We start from the raw sequence: 16,638 nt of genomic DNA, 5'->3' as shown, positions 1-16,638 counted from the left end.
TAATAATAATAATAATAATAATAATAATAATAATAATAATAATAATAATAATAATAATAATAATAACAACAACAACAACAATAACAATAGAAGAATAACAAGAATAATAACAATAATAACAATAATAATAACAATAACAACGATAATAGTAAATAGATTGACTTTGTAAGTTTTTTTATATTTTATAATAATAACAATAATAACGATAACAACAAATTGATTTAACATTGAAAATAAATTTATTGAATGAATATATTTTACATTAGTATAAATACAAATACACAAGTGTACTCTTTTTCACAGTAGAAAGACTAGGAATCCTAAAGACAAGGGGCTATTATGCCCCATCTCATCGCAACTACTAGTTAATCCGTTAGCATGATCACCTCTCTAAAAAACAGAGGCACGTGGAAATGACTCCAAAATGGAAATCCCTTTCTCGACGTTTCATCTCATGGAGTAAAGTAGCTACACTTCGAGCACCTGAAAAAAGAGCAAGAGTAGGAACTGAGAACAACAATACACTAATCGTGCATCAAGGCCTTTTTGTTCGCTAACTAAATTTTATAGATTATTTCACACACTAAAATCAAATTTAGAAATTTGCTGATAACCAGATTTTACAAAGTACAACTGATTGTAGCTGATATATATTATTTTTTTTATTTCTTCCCAAACAAAGCCAAACTCATTATTCAATAAGAATTTTCTCTCTAGTAAGCAAAAATGCATCCATGTAGCTCCCAAAGGATGTCCAAGAGTTATTTATCCTGTATTAACATTAACATTTACTAAATCGAGGTTTAGTTATTTACGACAGTAAACATACTATGATGCAAAGGCCTGTATTGAAAATGGATACTAATTACTAAATATGAGGCAGCTAGTTTAGAGAGCTAACCTCAACTATCTCTAATAGATTAGTATCGTTCAACTTTAGCCTGATAAATTTCAGAGCAGTAGGAATGGAAAAAGCTATGAAAAATGCATTATAATTCTAGTCCAAGCAAACCTGACAAGCAATTACGGAGTACATAAGAAGGGATTAAAGATCAACACTATTCATGAAAAGCAAAATGTTATCACGTACACTATAAAGAACTAAAAAATGGGCAACACTAATAGCTTACTAAAGAGACAACAAAGAAAAATAAATATCAGTTATTATCTCACTATAATGAACTCCATTTAACAATCAATGCATTATGAGACTTTAGCCCTAGTACAAGACAAAAACCAAACACGGAACCTAAAAAAAAGGCAAGTGTTCATTAAAGTTACTCACTTTGTAAAATGCAGTGAAAAAGAGCCAGATTCTGAATATAATCTTGAGTAAACACCACAAATTGAAATTAGTTGAATCTTGAATGGCATATTAACTAGCAGATAGTTCATCAGGTAGAAATTGAAAATCAAAAGCAGATTGAATCTGTATTAACATTCCACAACAAGTTCACATAATATCTTTTAGAATTTACTCATGGGTGTATCTTTATGTGCTTGCGGGTTGTGGCTTAGGAACCTAATCCCATATCTAGCAAGCAAAATATGGTTATAAAACATTAATTTCAAAGTTGGTCATGGAATGAAAAGGTACTTCACAAAGCAATTACCTTCTGAATATCTTCTCGTAGAACAGCTTTGAGATTTTCACAGGATGTCTGTTACTAACAAAAGATATTGTTGAATTCTAAAAATTGTTAACATACAATATTATAGATAATTAGATTACCCTTGACTTTAAAAAATAAGATAAACTTACCCTTGACTAATCACGTATCACAAATATCATAATTGAATAAAATAGTAATTACTACTTATAAAATCTATACATCAATTAATCTACAAGCATACTTGATTAAGGTCTGATATAGCAAAAACAAAGATAAATAAATATAGGAAACAATGTTGCACTTAAAATACAATCTTCAATAGAGGTCTATTTGCTCACTATGTCATGTACATCAATTGTAGATTACTGAGAAAATTCACAAGGACAGAACAATTAGACTATGTACTTACATGTTTTTAAGTACAGTATTGGAAATAACAAGAGCAAAGAGAGCACTTTGTTTATCAAAAGTTGTATCATCATAGACATGCAAGATGTCAAGTAGAAGATTTCAGCAATGGGTTAAGTCTGTTCAAACTTCACTATAATAGCTGATACACAACATCCTTACTCCAGCAAGCAAAAATCAAATTTACGAAAATAAATCACTATTTGCTCTAAAGGGCAAAGATCTCATTTGAATCATCATCTTCCTCCTATTTGAATCCAACCCCAAAATTCGAACCCTAATTCTAACAAATTGAATACAAACCCAAAATTTGAACCTTAATCCTAAACAATAAATAGCAGCAAGCAGCAAGAAATAAAAAAACAAGTAACTGCAAAGCAAAAAATTCAATAAAACAAAAAACAAAAACAAAATCCCCAATTTCATAGAAATGTGGTTTATATGTACCGTAAAATCAAGAAAAAAAAACGAAATCACCAAAATTAAAACCCGAAATCATAAATTCAACAAATAAATTACCCTTAATCGAAAAAAAAAGAAGAAATGAACATACAATTAGAGGAGCCGATGGTGCCAATTGGTGGTGGTGGTGCGGTTTCAGCTTAAGGTAGAGGTGGTGGTAGCTGCCCGGCGTCGGCTTGAGCAAGGTGGTGGAAGTCACTCTTCATCTTCGCTACGAGGAAAGAGAAAGAAAAAGAGTGGGTTAATTGAATTGAATGAAAGAATTCCTTGAATGAATAATACTGTAATTGTTTTTTGAGGAAAAATGAATAATCTAATATATATATATATAAATAAAGTAGGCATTTTTCGGGAGCATTTGACGCGCCACATAAGAAAAGGTATTATTTTGTCCAATGAAAAATTAGATTAATAATTTATTTTAGAATTAAAAAATTTACTCATCACCTAAGCAAAAGTGACGAATAAGATTTAAGAATTTTAACACATACGTAAAAACAACGAATAGTGAATAATTAAAATTTAAATTACTTTTAAAAACCAATAGTTATCTTCTCTAAAAATACAATAAAAAAAACTAAGTAATAATTATCTTTTTTACATATATGGATGCAAATTTTTAATCTCAAATATCTTTAATCTCTCCCTAGAAAATTTTGTAAAAGTCTGATTTTAATAATGTACTCATCAAACGAATAAAACTAAATCTCATATGACTAATTTCCCATAATATTTTATAGTTAAACGATTATACATGAGACTAACATTTTAAACAGAACGAGTACATTAAATAAACGCATAGGCAAAAGACTTATTTTGCTCAATTAAAAAACAAGATTTGTCATTTCTTTTTTGAATTAAAAATTTAAATTGTCACATAAGCAAAATTAGTGAATAAGGTTTGAGATTTTAAATTCAAGCGTCAGTGCGTCACATAAAATAAATAAAACAACAAAAGATAACTTTAGTGTTAAAATTAAAAAAGTATATTATGATATTAGGAATTTTATCCATATAACTAATGAATGATCTTCATAAATATACACAATTTTAAATTAAATAAAATAATTACTAGAACGTACCTTGCACGGGCTTAAATAAAGTAGGCATTTTTCGGGAGCATTCGGTGCGCCACATAAGAAAAGGTATTATTTTGACCAATGAAATTTTAGATTAATAATTTATTTTAGAATTAAAAAATTCACTCGCCACCTAAGAAAAAGTGACGAATAAGATTTAAGAATTTTGCCTAGGTAAAAATAACGAATAATGAACAATTAAAATTTAAATTATTTAAAAAACTAATAATTATCTTTTTTACATATATAGATTTAAATCTTTGATCGTAAATATCTTTAATCTCTCCCTATCAAATATTATAAATTGTTTTTTTGAGGCACAAATATTATAAAAATTAGATATTAATAAAGTACTCATCGAAACGAAAAAAACTAAATCTCATATCACTATGTTTTTCCTTATATATAGAGACAAATTTAATTAGAAGATTCCCCTATTTTTTTTAGTAGTTAAAATATTCTAGATGAGAATAACATTTTGAAAGAGAACGATTATATAAAAAAACACATTTGCAAAGGACTTATTTTAACCAATAAATAAAATGATTTGTCATTTATTTTTTATTAAAAAATTAAGCAAAATTAAAGAATAAGGTTTGGAATTTTAAATTCAAGCGCCACGTAAAATAAATAAACCTACAAAAGATAACTTTAGTGTTAAAATTTTTTAAAAAAAACTATCTTATGATATTAGGAATTTTATCCAAATATCTAATGAATGATCTTCATATAAAAAAATATTAAATTAATAAAAATATTTACTAGAACCGTGCATCGCACGGGCTTATATCTAGTATTGTATAAAGTAAAGATAATAAAGGGTGTTTTTATTTTTAATTTTTTTTGAATGTTTTTATTTCTAATACATAAAATACTTGACAAATTTTCTTTATAAAGGGTGTTTTTTTTACTCTTAATAGTGTTACAATAAAGTGTTACTTAATATTAAAGTGTTACAATTAAGTGTTACCTAATATCAAACTGTTACAAACAAGTGTTACTTAATGTCAAAGTGTTACAATAATGTTACTTATGAGTTAGTTAAGTTTCTAGCCATGAAAGTGATGCCATGATTTATTACCTTAGATCATTTTTGTAGTAGTGTAAGTGTATCTAAGAAAGCAAAGACATTGTAAATGGTTGAATCACAAGCAAACGTAAAATTTTTAAAAAGGAAAATTTTAAATTACCACCCAAAAATGTAACCATTTTTGAACTAACCACCCGTTTAATTTTGTATTTTAAATTACCACCCCTTAAATTAAATAAATGCTCATATTACCACCCATTTCAAAAATTCGGTGGATTTTCGTCTACGGGCCCCACCTAACGCTTATTTTGATCCTTTTGACTGATTTTTTCCCCGACTTTCTCTTTAAAAACGCTCTCCTAATTTCAATTCAATTTCACAACTACACTAAACACAAACCTGGTAACACGCAACATTAGCTGAGCCTCCGCCACCATTCCTGGGGTTGTTTTTCACGCAAAAAGAATTGCAAGCCACCACCATTGCAGCAATCATGGCAGCAACCACCTTCGTTCTCCTGGGGAAACCTCCCTCCGTAATTAATGGCAATTGGATTTTTGTAAAAATTCTGAACCCAAAATTTAGTATTGCAAGTAAAAAAAACATGCAAACCTCACAGCAACACCTGGCACTAAACGTGCTTACTCAGCCCCACCCCTTAGAAGAAAAGGCAGAAGGGCATTTTGGGCAAGTTATTATTATTGGGGGCAGTGAAGTAAAAGTGCCAAAAAAATATTGTTCCTAAGCACAGTAAAGAGGATATCATGCAAGTTTCAACTTTTATATGGTTTATAGATATACATAGAACAAATGATGTTATTTATATTTTTTTTTATATTTCCTTTGTTTTTTTTTTTTTTTGGTTAATTTTAATAATGTTAATCACATAATAATAAATTAAGGTTATTATAATTGTTAAAATACGATTACTCAGTAATAGATAAGGAAATTAAACAAGGAAAATTTGTCATAAAAATTCTTATAAAAGCACCATTTTGCGAAAAGAAAAAAAAAACCTTTTAAAGCATTTTGGCAAACAAAAACCACCAACTTGTACTACCTCCGTTTAATATTATCTGCAACGATTAAACATTTCTCTTCTCTACTTTATGTCAAATCGTTGCAAATAATATAAAATGGAGGTAGTATTATTTTTGTAAGATGAAACTTGTGCATACTATTCTGGCGTTGACTATGATTTTTAGGCATTGACCTCTTCTTTTTCTTATGTACACCCAATTAATTTGTTATTTACACTCTCCTTGTCTCTTACTTCCCTCTTATTAAAGAGAATAATTTTTAAACCTTCTACTATGATATTTCGCACCAATCATTTTAAATTTAATGAACCAAACATTACTTAAAATTTTAAGAAATAATATTATGGAATTTAAAGAAAAATGGAGGGAATAATTTTTAAAAATAAAATTACTTCTTCTCCATCCCTACTTTATCCCTACCTTATACAAAGTAGAAGAAACTCTTAGGAATAATGTTCTACCAACTATACCCTCAAAAATATGTACAAATATGTGTATTTACTTTTTTACCCTCGTTAATATGTTTGCTCTCATTAATATATTTAATGTTTTTTTTTAATTAAACCTATCATCAATTAATTTAAAGTTTTTAAACAAAAAACTTGTAATGCTTTTTTTTTAATAAAAAAATTCTAATGCTTTATACTTAATATGTTGTTGTTGTTATTATTATTATTATTATTATTATTATTATTATTATTATTATTATTATTATTATTATTATTATTATTATTATTATTATTATTATTATTATTATTATGATTATTATTATTATTATTATTATTATTATTATTATTATTATTATTATTATTATTATTTAAAAAGATAAAACTGTATGTACGAAGAGACTTTTTATTACGAAGAGACTGTCTATTTTTACTCCTTCGGGGTTACTCTTCTTATTTACAATCTTGTCGTCATTTAATTGCAACAATTGTTAAGGTTTATTAGTTTTGAAATTTACATTGTTTGATGGCACATAAACAACATACATTGTGGAATTTGAATGGGATTCATATCAAAAAGTGATATTTGAGCAGATGTTATCAAGAGGTATAAAGAACTTAAAAATCCTAAAATCAAGGGAAATCGATGATATTAATCATGGAGATAATTTAAGAGGAAAAGTATAAATAAGTGAAGGACTTACTTTATTAAGTTTTTAGTTACAACGAACATTTCACATTTTAAAACTCCATATGACCAAAGCTCAAAAAAAATTTGTTTAAAGAAAAACACACTAGGTATTATTGAAACATGCAAATCAATTAAATATTATTTAATAATAATTTTGAAATAACACTATCAAAATTTTGAGGGTTTTAAAAAATAATTGTCAAGATTTTGGTGGCTTTCTTATCACTACAAGAAAAATCTCTTTTCGTAGCGATTATTTCGTAGCGATTGTACATTCGCCACAATATGCAAGTATGTTTGTGAATTGATTAAGGATGTCGTATCATTTTTACAATCGCCATGGTTTTCCCATATAAAATCGATACGGAAAACATAATAATACATATCCACACTATTTTTACACATTTATATAATTTTGAGAAATCGTATCATTTACAATCGCTACTAAATCCTAAAAATCGATACGAAAAGCCTTTTCAACACTAGATATATAAATATTGTTTGACAAAGAATACATAAAATATGTCATGGCTTATTGGTGAAACATTTAATATAAGAGTTTGAGGTTGCATGTTCGAATCTTGTAAAGATCATACTCTAATCCAACCTTTGTCTCCTTCTCCCAAAATAATCCAACCTTTTGATTAACCTAGAATAATTCTAAGTTTGCTATTTATTCTCTCACAACAACCCTAGCAGGTCACCTAACTCATTATAGCCGGTTGCAATCCACGGGTCACTTTCTCCTTTCTTCCTCATCTCAATGGCCTTTTCTCCAATCCCTTCCACCACTTAGTCCAACAACACTGTGGCACCGTTTGGTGAGGTGAGTGGTTTCGGGACTGGGTAACTAGGGGTGGAGCTGGGGTAAGTGGTGGCTGAGGTGGTGGTGGCGATGGCAGAAGGTTCAAGGAGGTGATGGAGTTGAAGAGAGAAGCAAGGAGGGAAAAAGAAGTAAGAAAAAAAAAGTTACTTGAAGTTCAGGTAACCGGTCAAAAAGGTTCACTAGAAGATAATAAGTATTTAAGTTAGGATTATTCTAGGTTAATCGAAAGGTTGAATTATTTTGGGAGAATGAAGCAAAGGTTGGATTAGGCCCCGTTCTTTAGAGCTGCTCTGCTCTGCTCTACTTTGCTCTACTCTGCTCTGCTGAGCCCTGCTATGCTCAAATCAAATATGCTCTGCTCTGCTATGCTCAAAAGTAATCTGCTCTGCTCTGCTCGACTCTGCTCTGCTTTGCTTAATTTTCAAATAATAATTAATAATAACAACAATAATAATTAATATTCAATAATAATAATTAATATTGTATTGATAATAATAATTTATTATTTTGAATAATTTTAACGATTAATAATAATAATAATAATAATAATAACAATTTTAATAATTATTAATATTAAAAATAATTTTAACAATTAATAATAATAATAATAATAATAATAATAATAATAATAATAATAATAATAATAATTTTAACCTTCAACGTCACCGGCGACCACCACATTCAACGTCACCGACCACCAGGGGTCACGCGTGCTATCGTTCTCTATCGCGCAGATCCTTTTTCTCTTTCTTCTTCTCTTAATCAAAGCTTCAATCAAATCTTGATCTCATGAACTAGGGGTGGTTGGGCTTGTATTGGGTGGTTTAAGAGGTTTTTAGGGTAGGTTTGAGTAGATTGAGGTTAGTGGTGGAACGTTTTGATTGGTTTTGGGGGTTTTGAGGTGGATTCGACGGGACTTGGTTGGGTTTGTGGTGGTGTGGGTTCAGGGTGGTTAGGGTGAGTAAGGGGTGGGTTGGAGTGGTGGTTGATGATTTCTAGTGTTTTGGAGTGAGTGGGGGGGGGTGATTTCGGGTTGGTTAAGGGGCGGATCTGGGTGATCATGCTGGTTTTGCAGTGCTTTTGAGTGAGCAGGGTGGTTTTTCAGGTGGTTCTATGTGAGTGGTGGTGGGTTTTGCGGTGGTTCTGGGTGAGTATGGTGTTTTTGCGGTGGTTCTGGGGTGGTTTTTTTGGTGATCTTGGCGAGTACGATGGTTTTACGATGGTTCTGGGTGAGTGGTGGTGGTTTTGTGGTGGTTTTGAGTGAGTACAAAGGTTTTGCGGTGGTTATGGGGTGGGTGGAGGTGGTGCCAATGAGGCTGCGGTTTGACTATGGTGCTAGCCTAGTGGGGTGACTGCTGTTGGTGGTAGTGGTTAATTATCTCCACACTCTCTCCTACCCTTAAATGCATAATCTTTAATTCATTAATTAACTATTATGAAATTTTATCTTGGGTTTCGTGAGAGCTCCAAAGTTGCATTAATGTGTACCGGAGGTAGTAATAATAATAATTTTAATAATTAATAATAATAATAATAATAATAATAATAATAATAATAATAATAATTTTAAGTATAATAATAATAATTTTAATAATAATTAATAATAATGATAATAATTTTAATAATTATTAATAATAATAGTTATAATTATTATTTATTATTTATAATAATTATTAATGATAATAATAATAATAAATATTATTATTAATATTAATATTAATAATAGTACTTAATAATAATAATTTTAATAATTAATAATAATAATAATTATTATTAATTAATAATAATAATTATTATTATTAATTAATAATAATAATTTTAATAATTAATAATAATAATTATTATTAATTATGACAATAATTAATAATAATAATTAATAATAATAATAATAATAATAATAATAATAATAATAATAATAATAATAATAATAATAATAATAATAATAATAATAATAATAATAATAATAATAATAATAATAATAACAACAACAACAACAACAACAACAACAACAACAACAACAACAACAACAACAACAACAACAACAACAACAACAACAACAACAACAACAACAATAACAACAACAACAACAACAAAATTAATAATAATAAAATTAATAATAGTATTAATAATAATGTTGAAATTTGCTCGGCTCTGCTCTGCTCGGCTCGGCTATCTTGAAATCTGCTCTAGTCTGCTGAAATTTAATCTGCTCTGCCCAGAAGCTCAAAAGAACATGCCTTATTTTTGTTAAATTTTCCTATAAACTATGGAGTTATAAATAAATAAATAAATAAATAATAATAGTAGTAGTAGTAGTAGTAGTAGTAATAATAATAATAATAATAATAATAATAATAATAATAATAATAATAATAATAATAATAATAATAATAATAATAATAATAATAATACCGCTTCTGCAGAATCTGCTTATTCTTTAACTCCTCGACAATCAGCATTATGGAAATCACAGCAAGGTGATCACACCTCTGCTTGGCTTCGGGCGGTTCCTATTTCAAGGTTGGGTCAGACGATGAACGCCAAGACTTATCGCTGTGTGTTGTCCTATCGGTTGGGTGTTCCATTGTTCTCTATCTCGACGTTGTGCTCTGCTTGTTCGAGGGTTTTTGCTGGAGATATTTTCGGTGATCACGCAGTGTCTTGTGCTGGTATTGTGGGTATTAAACATCGGCATAATGTTGTTCGGGATACCCTTGTTGATGTTTGCTATCGTTCTGGGATTTCAGCGAGAAAAGAGGTTGACATTGGGTTGGCCGGAGGGAACGACGAGGCCCTCAGACCCGCGGATGTGTTACTTTATTCATGGAATCGTGGTCGCGATGTCTGTGTTGATTTGACAGGATCTTCTCCTTTGACACAGTCAGGGCTATCTGACTTCATTCCTGGGCGGGTTGTGGCTGGTGCAGCTCATCGGAAGCGGGTTAAGTATGAAGCTCGATGTCAGGCGATTGGATATGGTTTCATTCCCTTCTCCTTTTCTTCACTTGGGGAATTAGAGAAAGAGGCTGTTGCGTTACTGAAGCGGATTCAGAGGATCTCGATGACGCAAGACATTGGGGCTCGTGCTGCAGCTCATATCTTCACTAGGGTAGGATTTGCAATAGCTAGAGGAGTGGGGGCCCAGATTGTATCTCGGTTTCCCACTAATTTATTGTAGGTTGTATGACTTTTGTTTTTGAGATAATAATAATAATAATAATAATAATAATAATAATAATAATAATAATAATAATAATAATAATAATAATAATAATAATAATAATAATAAAATAAATAAATAAATAAAAAAAAAATAAAATAAAAAATAAAATTAAAAAAAAAAAAAAAAAAAAAAAAAAAAAAAAAGTGTAGAAGGATGCAATATAAAAGCCAACGAAATGCACCGCGTTGACAGTCACTATTGTGAGCTGCTGAAACTCTCTCTGACTCAATCACTTCAGCAACTCTCCCTCTCTCTCTTCCTCTGCAAGTTTAACGTCTTCGACTTCTTTACTTCTGCAATTTCAGGTTGGTTTTATTTATTTATTTTTTTCCTTCAATTTCCCCTAATTTCTTTGTTCTCATATTTGCTTTTCCCAATATTCTAGCAATTAGTTGACTCTACTATAAATTTCATTTCATTTGTGAAAATAAATTGTTTTCGTAATTTTGTTTTGAATTTTTAGGGTTTAATCTGATTGTTTGTTGAGATTTTATGTCTTTTCATACTTTGATTTTCAAATTAGGGGTTTTTAATACATTTGCATGTTGCTAGAAGTTAAAAGAGTATGGATTTTGTGCATTTTCTGAATTTTGAGCTGTAAGAGTAGTTTTGGATCATTATATGTGTGCTTGAACTCTCAATTTCAATTTCTGATTGAAATTTTGAGTTAAATAGTTGATTAATTTTTATCGAATCGCGTTTCGAGTTGTTGCTATACTTGCCAATGAGGTTGAGGTATACATTGTTCTTTGGTTTAGGAAACTGGGAACTAGTAGATTAGTTTTTGTATCAATATTTTTCAGTATTGGTTAAGATTCGGTATTAATACTTCTCGATGTTTCGTTTATCCTATTATGGAAATGAATCTCTAGAACTGTGATCATCTGAAACATAAGTGTGCTCCAATATCTCACTTGGATTTGAACTTTGAGAATATATATACTTTTGGAACCTTAAATTTTTAATGGCAAGTTAAAGAAATGGTATTGTCTAGTCCTTTTGAAAATTTTGTAAAATGTAAGGTAGTTCGGTTTGATTTTGTCATGGATTTCTATATTATTCGGACTCAAGAATCCATATTGGACAAGGGTATGTATCCAAGCTTTAGGATCGGCTATTTTATAAATAAATAAATAAGCTTCTAGTGTTGGTGTAAAATGAAGAGTCGAAAGGTTTGTACTCTGTACCCCGGCAGGAGTATTAAGGTTCTCACCGGGCACTTGAGGTAAAATGAAGAGTCGACCAGGTGTTTTTTTTTTGGGCATCTTCTCAAAATGTTATTGGCTTAATGATGAACCATTGTTTGTGGGTTCTTATGATGGTATGTAGGCAATAGTTTTGTCATAGGCTTAGTGGGAGTGTCAATCTTGTCTTTGTTGCAAGTGGAAGATTCTTTATTAGAAAATTAGATAGGATTTTTGGGTAGATTTGGTTTTGAAGAGATATAGAATAAGAGACGATTGGGATTTCTGTTCTAAAGCATGGTAGATTATTTAGGTTACATATGAAATTTAGGGGGCGTTTGGTTTGGGGTAATAATCAAAGGGAAAGGGAATGAACATGGCTCATTCCCTTTGTTGTTGTTTGTTTGTTACTTTCTTTGAGTTTACCCAAATATGTTCTACACTGATTCCCCACCCCCCCCTAGACTTTTCCATTTTCATTCCACACTTCATTACCCATCACACTCTCTCTCCTCTCAAACCCCAAAAAACCCAAATAGCTGTCACGCTCACTGAAGCTCCGGCCGCCACGGCAACCACCGGACTACGTGCACCGGCGACAATCTCCGACTCTGACGAGGTATGACCACCGGCAACAATATCAGACCATCGTTCTTCATGTTCTTGTTGTTTGGAATTCATGTTTTATACCTTAATCAAGCCTTTTTTTTTTTTTTTTTTCTTTTTTCATGAATTGTTAAGGAAACTACACTTTATTCCTAACTTTGTTGAATTATTGTGTGTAATTGAAAGTCATTGACATACATTTGTTCAAGGTTTTTTTTTTCTTTTTTTTTTTTTTTGGATGGACGAATAGTTCATAATTTTACCTTTTTTTTTTCCCCTTTAATGTTGGCTGTCTATCAAAAACCAAAAAAAAAAAAAAAACATACCAAAAAAAAAAAATCAATTACCCAAAAAAAAAAAAAACAATGTTCAATTTTTTCCAATTTTATATATGCCAATGTTTTCTCATTTTGGGAGACTTGATTTCTGTTAGATACTACAATTTTTTTCATGACTTCTGTTGGATAAAATAAAAAAAGATTTTAAAATTTCATAATTTGATTCCCTCGCAGTCACAAAGGGAATCAATGAGCAATTCATTCCGTTTGCTAGACACAACCAAACAATCAAACTAAATCAGGGTCAATCCAATCCTTTTTTCCTTCATTCTATTTGTTCAGTTCATTCCATTCCGATTCCCCTGAGTTCGAACCAAACGGCCCCTTAATGATTTATGGCTACCTATATGAAGATGTTGAAAGATCTTTCTTATTTCTAGAATTTTCATGTCAGGAAGTATATGTTTTTTCCTCTACAGCTTCAGTTCTTCCTTTATGGTGTATGTGGAACTTGGATAAAGCAATGGGAAAGAAAAGAAGGGGAGGGAGGTGAGAGGGGGGGGGGGGGGGGGGAGGGGAGAATGATGAGTTATCCTTTCAACTCTCTCCATTGTTGAAGAGATCAATTTCTTAAAATTTAATCACTCCATTTCTCTTTCCTCCAATTCCCTTCCTTCCTCATTTGTTATCCTAATGAAAGATAATCCCTCCCTCCCATTCCCTTCCCTTCCTTTCCCTGCACTTCCTTCAATCCAAACAAAGTGTTAGTCTCCGTTAATTGGTAACTTTGCACTCACCAACTTGTCAAGAAACTACAAATATTATCAATTGTTCCTGCATTGAGATTGAGGTGTAAACAACTGCAAGCCATGTCTAAGCTACTGGCTCATTTTTGAGATAGAAAGTCACTGGAAGGGTGTAATTGGTGGTAAAGACTTGCTAAGAAACATCTGAGACTCTTCCTATCCAAATTTTTTTAATTTGTTCTTATATGATGGATCCATTTAATACCAATGTGGTCTTTGTAGTGTGTCCTACTGTCCTACATCATTTGATTACTTCCTGGATTATATTTTCAGTTATGAGTCTCGTTCTCTTTTCAGGACACTTTTCCCTTTGTTTTGTAATTTATAATTCTGATATCAATATGCTCTGCTTGATGTAATTTGTTTAAGTAGGTCTTTCTGTTGACCAAAAATTTATTGCTCGTACAAAACACTTACATTCAAGGAGCATTTTGACCCATTGGACTTGAGAGCCTGGTATTGAACTGATACAAATTTATTAACCTAGATCTGAGCTTACGACCTAAAAATTTTGTATTTTCAAGTTATTAAGAACAGTACCTTAGTTTGATATTTCCATGATAATCAACTTTAACAGAGAGAAACAAGGCTTGAGTGGTAATTATAGTGTAGAGTTTCAGAAGTTTTACAATAAATGATTAGGGATGATTATGAAGATTAATATGTATGTTTAGTAGATTTTGTCTATGTAATCTTAACATTTTAATATTTTCATACCATTTCAAAGAACTGTATTTCAAATCACATATATTTCAAAGCTAGTTTAGTAATATTTCAAAGTTGATGCCTTTTGATAACAATTTTAGTAGATTGCCTTTCTAACGGCTGAAGTTTTGCTTTGCAGTGTGAACCTCAATGTTTGAACTATTTGGTAGTCAAAAGGGGAGTGCTTACTTCTTTGTAGATAAAACTGCAAGATATGCTGGGTTGCTTGCCCTTGAAACCATTGACCTCATCTTCTGGAACCACAGTAACTAGCCCTACGCATCATCCAGGTGAAGGTAGATAACTTTACAAAAATTTTATTAATTTTTGTTAAATGAAATTTTCATAGTAGTTTGTGTGTCGGTGGTGTAGGGATGTCATTTGTATTTGCATACATCTTTTCTTTTGGGCTTGTCTAAAGGCTACAAACATATTGGTGTCTATAGCAGGGAATTCGTCACAGGGAACACCTACTACATCTGGAACAAGTGCTGTACCTTCACCTACTGTCAATCTCTCACAAGAGTATGCACTTGCAGTTCAGACGAGTTCCTACAACGAGATATGGTCCAGGATTCATGTAGTTGAGCACTATCAGAACAATGAAACTGACCATCAACCACAGCTTTTGTTGTCTCAGGTCCTCCAGCCTGATCGTGAGGCTGTCGATGAGGTGCTACAGCATGCCCCAGCCACCACTTTTACTCAACTCGTCACTGCTTACTTTGAACACAGTGAGCAAACATGCCAGCTTCTCCTCCTCCTCCACCGTAATATTCATCATGCCCGCTCCCTGTATGCCCATGTACATGACTTTGTTGACATCCTACCTACTGACACAGAATCTATGACTGAATTACAATGCAATCACGCCTTTGATGTTTTACTTCAGTTTGAACAGAAAGGGAACCCTTTCCCATGCCCTGATTCCAACAACTTTCAAGACATGCGACTTTGCTTTTTCCAGCTCAAGCAACAGGTAGACCAACGCCTTGAGAAGTCCCGTGGCAGGGTTCGTCGTGTACGCTGTGGCACCACCACATCAGCAGTATGTTTAATTGGGGCAGCTGTTGGAGTTACTATAGCAGCCATTGCCATTGGTGCTCATGCATTGGTCGCCCTGGTAGGCTTTTCCGGCTGCCCAATAATGTTCCCCTCGAAAATTACAAAGAGGGAAGAAGCAAATATGACACAGCTTGATGCTGCAGCCATGAGTGCTTTTGTGCTGCATCATTCTTTAGACACCATTGATCGCCTTGTCTCACTGCTACATACTGAAATTGAGGGGGATAGGCTTTTGATTCGCCGTGGGTTGGACTGGGGTAGGGATAAGTACCTTACATATGAAGTGGTGAAGCAGCTAAGGAAGAACCGTGTAAGTTTATTCGACCAGTTTACTGATCTTGAGGAGAAAATTTGCCTCTGCTTTTCTGCAATCAACAAAACCAGATCACTCCTTCTCCAAGGGATACCTCTTTATCAGATGTAGTCTTGATTAGGGTTCAGGTAGTTTAATTTTATTTATTTATTTACTTTTATTACAAAAATGCCCTTTTTGGGATCCATAAAAAATGTCATTATTTTTTAAGTTTTCAATACTCCATGTTCATAGTAACAATCTTAACTGATTAAGTGTACAATAATATAATTACAAGTTTACAACATACTGGAACATTTTTTTTAGTAAAAATTTTCAGAAAGTATTTTGTTTATTGTCGATTATCCTATTATAAGAAAAATTATATGCTCGGGTGCATGTACAAGGTATTTTTTTTTTCTCATATGATGATTAAATGAGCAATAATCATTAAAATAAACAAACAATATCTTTGGTGCACTGTGCACCCTGGTATATAAGTAATATAACAATCTCTCCCTATTTTGAGGCTTTGTTAGCCATTGGTTGTTGGTTGCTCAACTTAGACAAATTATTGACTGGTTATTTGTACTGAACCAAATGTGTTGTTGGTTGGTGTAAGAACACAAGTTATTAATATTATACTATTGCAAAAGCCAAAAGTCTTTTTATTTTGGCTTAAAAGCCAGTTTTTTCTACCAAAAAAAAAAAAAAAAAAAAAAAAAAAAAAAAAAAAAAAAACTATTAACCAAAAATGTTTTTGGTTGTTTGACTTCATAAAAAAAAAGCTAAAAATCACCGACCAATAAAAAAAACCCACTAAAAAGCCATTTACAAAACATAGCCTAAATATCTAATGTAATTTTTAGTGAAACAAACAAAAT

At 31.3% G+C, this 16,638-nt stretch overlaps 1 protein-coding gene and 1 long non-coding RNA gene across 4 annotated transcripts; one reads left to right on the top strand and one right to left on the bottom strand.

Moving 5' to 3' along the window:
* Positions 1-220: 220 nt before the first annotated feature.
* On the bottom strand, positions 221-2,759 carry LOC145555949 (uncharacterized). Its single transcript, XR_014091634.1, has 2 exons — positions 2,575-2,759; positions 221-483 (listed from the first exon to the last, which is right to left on the bottom strand). It is a non-coding gene; the product is annotated as an uncharacterized LOC145555949 (long non-coding RNA).
* Positions 2,760-11,025: 8,266 nt separating this feature from the next.
* LOC145555948 (UPF0496 protein At3g19330-like) lies at positions 11,026-16,100 on the top strand. Of its 3 annotated transcripts, none has more exons than XM_081617657.1 (3): positions 11,026-11,123; positions 14,537-14,693; positions 14,847-16,100. In XM_081617657.1, exons 2-3 carry the CDS (start codon positions 14,612-14,614, stop codon positions 15,884-15,886), a joined length of 1,122 nt encoding a protein of 373 aa, XP_081473783.1. In that variant the 5' UTR covers positions 11,026-11,123; positions 14,537-14,611; the 3' UTR covers positions 15,887-16,100. The 3 variants fall into 3 exon arrangements, with proteins under 3 accessions (XP_081473783.1, XP_081473781.1, XP_081473782.1); XM_081617655.1 differs by having other exon boundaries at positions 14,844-16,100; XM_081617656.1 differs by lacking the exon at positions 11,026-11,123 and adding an exon at positions 12,476-12,621 and having other exon boundaries at positions 14,844-16,100.
* Positions 16,101-16,638: the final 538 nt, after the last annotated feature.

This window comes from Chenopodium album, chromosome 8 (assembly GCF_948465745.1).
Source record: "Chenopodium album chromosome 8, dcCheAlbu1.1, whole genome shotgun sequence".
NCBI lineage: Eukaryota > Viridiplantae > Streptophyta > Magnoliopsida > Caryophyllales > Amaranthaceae > Chenopodium > Chenopodium album.
This window is presented reverse-complemented; position numbering and strand designations above follow the sequence as displayed.

Coding starts and splice junctions, on each gene's coding strand:
- LOC145555948 (XM_081617655.1), top strand. CDS start 14,612: ATGCTGGGTTGCTTGCCCTTGAAACCATTGACCTCATCTTCTGGAACC. Junction 14,694..14,843: donor TACGCATCATCCAGGTGAAG/GTAGATAACTTT, acceptor TGGTGTCTATAG/CAGGGAATTCGTCACAGGGA.